The 9,517-nt window shown below is 66.4% G+C and overlaps 1 protein-coding gene across 1 annotated transcript in view; it reads right to left on the bottom strand.

Moving 5' to 3' along the window:
- The window catches only part of b3gat3 (beta-1,3-glucuronyltransferase 3 (glucuronosyltransferase I)), a 28,043-nt gene extending 20,207 nt beyond the window's left edge, over positions 1–7,836 (bottom strand). The window contains exon 1 of the mRNA XM_048525099.2: positions 7,711–7,836. Coding sequence (XP_048381056.1) covers positions 7,711–7,801 — 91 coding nt within the window. The 5' untranslated portion in view covers positions 7,802–7,836. The remainder of the gene's footprint in view (positions 1–7,710) is intronic.
- Positions 7,837–9,517: the final 1,681 nt, after the last annotated feature.

The raw sequence follows: 9,517 nt of genomic DNA, 5'->3' as shown, positions 1-9,517 counted from the left end.
AGCGAGAGAGGGGGGGGTGAGGGAAGAGAGAGGGGGGGGGTGAGGGAAGAGAGAGGGGGGGGTGAGGAAGAGAGGGGGGGGGGTGAGGGAAGAGAGGGGGGGGGGTGAGGGAAGAGAGGGGGGGGGTGAGGGAAGAGGAGAGGGGGGGGTGAGGGAAGAGAGAGGGGGGGGTGAGGGAAGAGAGAGGGGGGGGTGAGGGAAGAGAGAGGGGGGGGTGAGGGAAGAGAGAGGGGGGGGTGAGGAAGAGAGAGGGGGGGGTGAGGGAAGAGAGAGGGGGGGGTGAGGGAAGAGAGAGGGGGGGGTGAGGGAAGAGAGAGGGGGGGGGTGAGGGAAGAGAGAGGGGGGGGTGAGGGAAGAGAGAGGGGGGGGGTGAGGGAAGAGAGAGGGGGGGGTGAGGGAAGAGAGAGGGGGGGGTGAGGGAAGAGAGAGGGGGGGGTGAGGGAAGAGAGAGGGGTGGGTGAGGGAGAGAGAGGGGGGGGTGAGGGAAGAGAGAGGGGGGGTGAGGGAAGAGAGAGGGGGGGGTGAGGGAAGAGAGAGGGGGGGGTGAGGGAAGAGAGAGGGGGGGGGTGAGGGAAGAGAGAGGGGGGGGGTGAGGGAAGAGAGAGGGGGGGGTGAGGGAAGAGAGAGGGGGGGGTGAGGGAAGAGAGGGGGGGGGTGAGGGAAGAGAGGGGGGGGGTGAGGGAAGAGAGAGGGGGGGGGTGAGGGAAGAGAGAGGGGGGGGTGAGGGAAGAGAGAGGGGGGGGTGAGGGAAGAGAGAGGGGGGGGGTGAGGGAAGAGAGGGGGGGGGTGAGGGAAGAGAGAGGGGGGGGTGAGGGAAGAGAGAGGGGGGGGTGAGGGAAGAGAGAGGGGGGGGGTGAGGGAAGAGAGAGGGGGGGGTGAGGGAAGAGAGAGGGGGGGGGGGTGAGGGAAGAGAGAGGGGGGGGTGAGGGAAGAGAGAGGGGGGGGTGAGGGAAGAGAGAGGGGGGGTGAGGGAAGAGAGAGGGGGGGTGAGGGAAGAGAGAGGGAGAGAGGGGGGATGAGGGAAGAGAGAGGGAGAGAGGGGGGGTGAGGGAAGAGAGAGGGAGAGAGGGGGGATGAGGGAAGAGAGAGGGAGAGAGGGGGGATGAGGGAAGAGAGAGGGAGAGAGGGGGGGTGAGGGAAGAGAGAGGGAGAGAGGGGGGGTGAGGGAAGAGAGAGGGAGAGAGGGGGGGTGAGGGAAGAGAGAGGGAGAGAGGGGGGGTGAGGGAAGAGAGAGGGGGGGTGAGGGAAGAGAGAGGGGGGGTGAGGGAAGAGAGAGGGGGGGGTGAGGGAAGAGAGAGGGGGGGGTGAGGGAAGAGAGAGGGGGGGTGAGGGAAGAGAGGGGGGGGGTGAGGGAAGAGAGAGGGGGGGGTTGAGGGAAGAGAGGGGGGGGTGAGGGAAGAGAGGGGGGGGGTGAGGGAAGAGAGAGGGGGGGGGTGAGGGAAGAGAGGGGGGGGGTGAGGGAAGAGAGAGGGGGGGGTGAGGGAAGAGAGAGGGGGGGGTGAGGGAAGAGAGAGGGGGGGGTGCGGGAAGAGAGAGGGGGGGGTGAGGGAAGAGAGAGGGGGGGTGAGGAAGAGAGAGGGGGGGTGAGGGAAGAGAGAGAGGGGGGGTGAGGGAAGAGAGAGGGGGGGTGAGGGAAGAGAGAGGGGAGAGAGGGGGGATGAGGGAAGAGAGAGGGAGAGAGGGGGGGTGAGGGAAGAGAGAGGGAGAGAGGGGGGATGAGGGAAGAGAGAGGGAGAGAGGGGGGATGAGGGAAGAGAGAGGGAGAGAGGGGGGGTGAGGGAAGAGAGAGGGAGAGAGGGGGGGGTGAGGAAGAGAGAGGGAGAGAGGGGGGGTGAGGGAAGAGAGAGGGGGGGTGAGGGAAGAGAGAGGGGGGTGAGGAAGAGAGAGGGGGGGTGAGGGAAGAGAGAGGGGGGGTGAGGGAAGAGAGAGGGGGGTGAGGAAGAGAGAGGGGGGGTGAGGGAAGAGAGAGGGGGGGTGAGGGAAGAGAGAGGGGGGGGTGAGGGAAGAGAGAGGGGGGGTGAGGGAAGAGAGAGGGGGGGTGAGGGAAGAGAGAGGGGGGTGAGGGAAGAGAGAGGGGGGTGAGGGAAGAGAGAGGGGGGTGAGGGAAGAGAGAGGGGGGTGAGGGAAGAGAGAGGGGGGGTGAGGAAGAGAGAGGGGGGGTGAGGAAGAGAGAGGGGGGGTGAGGGAAGAGAGAGGGGGGGTGAGGGAAGAGAGAGGGGGGTGAGGGAAGAGAGAGGGGGGGGTGAGGGAAGAGAGAGGGGGGTGAGGGAAGAGAGAGGGGGGGTGAGGGAAGAGAGAGGGGGGGTGAGGGAAGAGAGAGGGGGGGTGAGGGAAGAGAGAGGGGGGGTGAGGGAGAGAGAGGGGGGGTGAGGGAAGAGAGAGGGGGGGTGAGGGAAGAGAGAGGGGGGGTGAGGGAAGAGAGAGGGGGGTGAGGGAAGAGAGAGGGGGGGTGAGGGAAGAGAGAGGGGGGGTGGGAAGAGAGAGGGGGGGTGAGGGAAGAGAGAGGGAGAGAGGGGGGGTGAGGGAAGAGAGAGGGCGGGGGTGAGGGAAGAGAGAGGGGGGGGTGAGGGAAGAGAGAGGGGGGGGTGAGGGAAGAGAGAGGGGGGGGTGAGGGAAGAGAGAGGGGGGGGTGAGGGAAGAGAGAGGGGGGGGTGAGGAAGAGGGGGGGGGGTGAGGGAAGAGAGAGGGGGGGGGTGAGGGAAGAGAGAGGGGGGGGTGAGGGAAGAGAGAGGGGGGGGTGAGGGAAGAGAGAGGGGGGGGGTGAGGGAAGAGAGGGGGGGGGGTGAGGGAAGAGAGGGGGGGGGGTGAGGGAAGAGAGGGGGGGGGTGAGGGAAGAGAGGGGGGGGTGAGGGAAGAGAGGGGGGGGGGTGAGGGAAGAGAGGGGGGGGGTGAGGGAAGAGAGGGGGGGGGGTGAGGGAAGAGAGAGGGGGGGGTGAGGGAAGAGAGAGGGGGGGGTGAGGGAAGAGAGAGGGGGGGGTGAGGGAAGAGAGAGGGGGGGTGAGGGAAGAGAGAGGGAGAGAGGGGGGATGAGGGAAGAGAGAGGGAGAGAGGGGGGGTGAGGGAAGAGAGAGGGAGAGAGGGGGGATGAGGGAAGAGAGAGGGAGAGAGGGGGGATGAGGGAAGAGAGAGGGAGAGAGGGGGGATGAGGGAAGAGAGAGGGAGAGAGGGGGGGTGAGGGAAGAGAGAGGGAGAGAGGGGGGGTGAGGGAAGAGAGAGGGAGAGAGGGGGGGGTGAGGGAAGAGAGAGGGGGGTGAGGGAAGAGAGAGGGGGGGTGAGGGAAGAGAGAGGGGGGGTGAGGGAAGAGAGAGGGGGGGGTGAGGGAAGAGAGAGGGGGGGTGAGGGAAGAGAGAGGGGGGGTGAGGGAAGAGAGAGGGAGAGAGGGGGGGGGTGAGGGAAGAGAGAGGGGGGGGTGAGGGAAGAGAGAGGGGGGGTGTGAGGAAGAGAGAGGGGGGGGTGAGGGAAAGAGAGGGGGGGGGTGAGGGAAGAGAGGGGGGGTGAGGGAAGAGAGGGGGGGGGGGTGAGGGGAGAGGGGGGGGGTGAGGGAAGAGAGGGGGGGGGGTGAGGGAAGAGAGAGGGGGGGGTGAGGGAAGAGAGAGGGGGGGTGAGGGAAGAGAGAGGGGGGGGTGAGGGAAGAGAGAGGGGGGGGTGAGGGAAGAGAGAGGGGGGGTGAGTCGAAGAGAGAGGGGGGGTGAGGGAAGAGAGAGGGGGGGGTGAGGGAAGAGAGAGGGGGGGTGAGGGAAGAGAGAGGGGGGGTGAGGGAAGAGGGGGGGGGTGAGGGAAGAGGGGGGGGTGAGGGGGGAGGATGGGGATGGATGGGGATGGGGAGGGATGGGGAGGATGGGGACCGGGGGGGGGGGGGGGACCGGGGGGGAAGGAGGGGGATGGGGAGGAGGGGGGGACGGGGAGGGGGGGGGAGAGACGGGGAGGGGGGGGAGAGACGGGGAGGGGGGGAGAGACGGGGAGGGGGGGGAGAGACGGGGAGGGGGGGGAGAGACGGGGAGGGGGGGAGAGACGGGGAGGGGGGGAGAGACGGGGAGGGGGGGGAGAGACGGGGAGGGGGGGGGGAGACGGGGAGGCGCGGGGGGGAGACGGGGGGGGGGGGGAGACGGGACGGGGGGGGGAGACGGGACGGGGGGGGGGGAGACGGGACGGGGGGGGGGGGAGACGGGACGGGGGGGGGAAGACGGGGAGGGGGTGGGACGGGAAGACGGGGAGGGGGGGGGGAGACGGGGAGAGTGGGGGGAGACGGGGAGAGTGGGGGAGACGGGGAGAGTGGAGGAGACGGGGAGAGTGGGGGAGACGGGGAGAGTGAGGGGAGACGGGGAGAGTGGGGGAGACGGGGAGAGTGGGGGAGACGGGGAGAGTGGGGGAGGGAGGGGAGGATGGGGATGGGGAGGGAGGGAGGGGAGGATGGGGATGGGGAGGGAGGGGAGGATGGGGATGGGGAGGGAGGGGGGATAGGGATGGGGAGGGGAGGGGGGGGAGGATGGGGATGGGGAGGGAGGGGGGATAGGGATGGGGAGGGGGAGGGAGGGGAGGATGGGGATGGGGAGGGAGGGGGGGCATGGGGATGGGGAGGGAGGGAGGGGAGGATTGGGGATGGGGAGGGAGGGAGGATGGGGATAGGGAGGGAGGGAGGGGAGGATGGGGATGGGGAGGGAGGGGAGGATGGGGATGGGGAGGGAGGGGAGGATGGGGAGGGAGGGGAGGATGGGGATGGGGAGGGAGGAGGGGGATGGGGAGGGAGGAGGGGGATGGGAGGGAGGAGGGGGATGGGATGGGGATGGGGAGGGAGGGGGGGGATGGGATGGGGATGGGGAGGGAGGGGGGGGATGGGGAGGGAGGGGATGGGGAGGGAGGGGATGGGGAGGGAGGGGATGGGGGGGTGGGGAGGGAGGGGGTGGGGAGGGGGGGGTGGGGAGGGGGGGGTGGGGAGGGGGGGGTGGGGAGGGGAGGGGGGGTGGGGAGGGAGGGGAGGATGGGGATGGGGAGGGAGGAGGGGGATGGGGAGGGAGGAGGGGGATGGGGAGGGAGGAGGGGGGGATGGGGAGGGGGAGGGGGGAGGGGGGGGATGGGGAGGGGGAGGGGGAGGGAGGGGGGTTGGGGATGGGGAGGGAGGGGATGGGGAGGATGGGGATGGGGAGGATGGGGATGGGGAGGATGGGGATGGGGAGGGGGAGGATGGGGAGGGGGAGGATGGGGAGGGGGAGGATGGGGAGGGGGAGGATGGGGAGGGGGAGGATGGGGAGGGGGGTGGGGGGGGAGGAGGGGGGTGGGGGGGTGGGGGGGGGAGGAGGGGGGTGGGGGGGTGGGGGGGGGGAGGGGTATGGGGTGGGAGGAGGGGGATGGGGGGGGGAGGAGGGGGATGGGGATGGGGGGATGGGGAGGATGGGGGTGGGGGGGGTTGGGGGGGGTGGGGAGGGGGATGTGGGGAGGGGGATGTGGGGAGGGGGATGTGGGGAGGGGGATGTGGGGAGGGGGATGTGGGGGTGTGGGGGGAGGGAGGGAGGGGGGTGTGGGGGGAGGGAGGGAGATGTGGGGGGAGATGTGGGGGGAGATGTGGGGGAGGGGGGAGATGTGGGGGGGAGAGATGTGGGGGGGAGAGATGTGTGTGGGGGGGGGAGATGTGGGGGGGGGGAGATGTGGGGGGGGGAGATGTGGGGGGGGGGAGATGTGGGGGGGGGGAGATGTGGGGGGGGGAGATGTGGGGGGGGGGAGATGTGGGGGGGGGGAGATGTGGGGGGGGGGAGATGTGGGGGGGGGAGAGATGTGGGGGGGGGGAGATGTGGGGGGGGGGGAGATGTGGGGGGGGGGGAGATGTGGGGGGGGGGGAGATGTGGGGGGGGGGGAGATGTGGGGGGGGGGGAGATGTGGGGGGGGGGGAGATGTGGGGGGGGGAGATGTGGGGGGGGGAGATGTGGGGGGGGGGAATGTAGGGGGGGGAATGTGGGGGGGGGAATGTGGGGGGGGGAATGTGGGGGAGGGAGGGGGGGATGTGGGGGGAGGGAGTGGGGGGATGTGGGGGGAGGGGGGGAGATGTGGGGGGAGATGTGGGGGGAGGGGGGAGATGTGGGGGGGGAGAGATGTGGGGGGGGGGAGATGTGGGGGGGGGGAGATGTGGGGGGGGGGAGATGTGGGGGGGGGGGAGATGTGGGGGGGGGGGGAGATGTGGGGGGGGGGGGGAGATGTGGGGGGGGGGAGATGTGGGGGGGGGGGAGATGTGGGGGGGGGGATGTGGGGGGAGGGAGGGGGGATGTGGGGGGAGGGAGGGGGGGGGATGTGGGGGGAGGGAGGGGGGGGGATGTGGGGGGAGGGAGGGGGGGGGATGTGGGGGGAGGGAGGGGGGGGATGTGGGGGGAGGGGGGGGGATGTGGGGGGGGGATGTGGGGGGAGGGATGGGGGGGATGTGGGGGGAGGGAGGGGGGGGATGTGGGGGGAGGGAGGGGGGGGATGTGGGGGGGGAGGGGGGGGGGGATGTGGGGGGGGAGGGAGGGGGGGGATGTGGGGGGGGAGGGAGGGGGGGATGTGGGGGGGGAGGGGGGGGATGTGGGGGGGGGAGGGGGGGATGTGGGGGGGGGGATGTGGGGGGAGGGGGGGGATGTGGGGGGAGGGGGGGGATGTGGGGGGAGGGGGGGGAGGGAGGGGGGGATGTGGGGGGAGGGGGGGATGTGGGGGGGGATGTGGGGGGGGGGAGGGAGGGGGGGGATGTGGGGGGGGGGAGGAGGGGGGGGATGTGGGGGGGGGGGAGGGAGGGGGGGATGTGGGGGGGATGTGGGGGGAGGGGGGGGATGTGGGGGGAGGGGGGGGGGATGTGGGGGGAGGGAGGGGGGGGATGTGGGGGGAGGGAGGGGGGGGATGTGGGGGGAGGGAGGGGGGGGAGGGAGGGGGGGATGTGGGGGGAGGGGGGGGGATGTGGGGGGAGGGGGGGGATGTGGGGGGAGGGGGGGGGAGGGGGGGGGAGGGAGGGGGGGGATGTGGGGGGAGGGAGGGGGGGGAGGGAGGGGGGGATGTGGGGGGAGGGGGGGGGATGTGGGGGGAGGGGGGGGATGTGGGGGGAGGGGGGGGGAGGGGGGGGGATGTGGGGGGAGGGGGGGGGATGTGGGGGGAGGGGGGGGATGTGGGGGGAGGGAGGGGGGGGATGTGGGGGGAGGAAGGGATGTGGGGGGAGGGAGGAGGGGGATGTGGAGGGAGGAGGGGGATGTGGGGGGAGGAGGGGGATGTGGGGGGAGGAGGGGGATGTGGGGGGAGGAGGGGGGATGTGGGGGGAGGAGGGGGATGTGGGGGGAGGAGGGGGGATGTGGGGGGAGGAGGGGGATGTGGGGGGAGGAGGGGGATGTGGGGGGAGGGGGGGGGATGTGGGGGGAGGGGGGGGGATGTGGGGGGAGGGGGGGGGATGTGGGGGGAGGGGGGGGGGATGTGGGGGGAGGGGGGGGGATGTGGGGGAGATGGGGAGGGGGTAGAGCAGAGGAGGGGGGAAGGGGGAGAAACGGGGAGAGGGTGAGAGAGAAGGGGCCGGGGGGAGGTGGACGGTGTGTGCGGGAAGCGACGGGGCGCTGGGTCGGGGTGGGGTGAGTGAGTGAGGGAGTTGGTTACGCCTCCCGCCAAATACGGGGAATGGGCCAATCGGCCTCCTTTCCTTCTCCAGTTTTCCTCAGGTATCCTTTCACCTCCCCGCCCCGGAACCCGGTCGCCTCCGCCTGGCTCACTGACCAAGCTGCAGCAGCGCGTACATCAGGCCCAGGACCGAGACCAGGAAATAAATGACGAAAACCGACCGGAGCTTCAGCCGCGACAACCTCATGGCGCCGGCAGGCGGACTGCCCGGGCCTCACTTCCGCTGTACGACCCCCACCTACTACATCACATCCGCCCCGCTTCGGCGGCCTCTCGCCCCTCTGTATGCGTGTCTTCCGCCCCGCTCCGCGATCGACGGCATTCGCCATGCGTCACTTCCGATCCTTTGGCCAGCTGGGCTCTTCCATCCGCGTCCTTTTAAAGTTTCTGTGAAGTGCTTGTGACTGTGGCCTCTTCACGCAGGAATTTGTAGGCACAGCTCTTCCAATGCCATAATGCAAATACAAATGTTTATGAACGACAATATCTCTTTACTGCAGTTTGAAGCTTATTTTGTTTGCAAAATAAAGACAGAAAGTGTAGAAGAAATTCGACAGGTTTGGCAGCCTCTCTGGACAGAAATAGAGTTAACGTTTTCTGGTCTGGGATATCTCTTCTTTGGCAGTTAAGCAGAGTCAAATCAAACGCTGTTTCTCTCTCCACAGAGGCTGCCAAGACCTGCTGAATTTCCGCAGCTTCTTCTGTTTTTATTCTGGATCTGTCACCTGCAGTACTTTGCATTTATTTCGGAGCTTATTTTATTTAGCTGTTTTATATCACTGGACTTGCTCCACGTGCAGTTGTGTACAGTGATGATAAGCTTATGCCTTACTTTAGGGATTTTAATCGTTACAAAGTCTTTTTCTAGAACCAGACGTTTAATCAATCTGGAATTGAATGTATTGCAATTTACAATGTGTCTTGAGAAGAAGACTCGTGCATATTCAGTTAGGAGTGGGATCTGCCTACCTTTTTATTATCAGAGGTTTTAATGCCCATAATAAACAAATCTTTTAGTCAGCCTGTCTTACATAGTTGACACCTACCATTTTGTTGAGCTACTATGGAGTTTCCAGATGGTATCAGTTGATTTTTTTTGAAGTTTTTGTTACTCTTACTTTAATTGGCTTTAATGCTTCTTTTCCAACTTGGTTGGTGTGTCACTGGCCATTTACAGTTGGGACCAGAAGGTGGGAAATTGTGTGATTGGTGAAGCAGTAGGGTAGAACGATGGGGCAGTACCTTCAACTTTGAGCCAGGGTATTCAGGAATAATGCAGGAATCTGAAATAAGAATTGGTAATGAGTTCAAAACTGAGATTGGTGGACTTCTTTAGGTGGTAGTGGGATTAAGGGTTCTGGAACCACGGCAAATAGGTGAAGATAAGACCCAGAACAGCCATAAACTGATTGAAATCATGCCAGATACAGTATTTGCTTTTTTGCTTGATCCTGAACAGAATGATTGCCAATTGTCTACAGTGCAAGACACAGGTCTTTGTTAAAGTGAAGGGCTGAACACAAGCCTTCTGACCCCCAAATGCACATCCTGGTCTTCACTAATGACAACACACTTTTTCGATTGCCTGCAGCAGTAGTAGACTCGCCAATTTTAAGGGCATTTAAATCGTCATTAGATAAACATATGGATAATAATGGAATAGTGTAGGTTAGATGGGCTTCAGTTTGGTTTCACAGGTTGGTGCAGCATTGAGAGCCGAAGGGCCTGTACTGTGTTGTAGTGTTCTATGTTCTATGTTCTAAACTGCTATGAGCCAATGAGGGGAGATCTGTGGAAGGGCAATAGTAAGAAGATCCCTGGTTCCTGAGGCTACTCAAGATCTACATCAGGACCAAGGAGCAGAGCTTAAAAAGACAAACAGGAGCTTGAGAAAGCCTTAGAT

The sequence above is a fragment of the Stegostoma tigrinum genome, chromosome 42 (genome assembly GCF_030684315.1).
Source record: "Stegostoma tigrinum isolate sSteTig4 chromosome 42, sSteTig4.hap1, whole genome shotgun sequence".
In the NCBI taxonomy this organism is placed as follows: domain Eukaryota; kingdom Metazoa; phylum Chordata; class Chondrichthyes; order Orectolobiformes; family Stegostomatidae; genus Stegostoma; species Stegostoma tigrinum.
The sequence above is the reverse complement of the archived record's forward strand: the minus strand, read 5'-3'. Positions and strand labels throughout refer to the sequence as shown.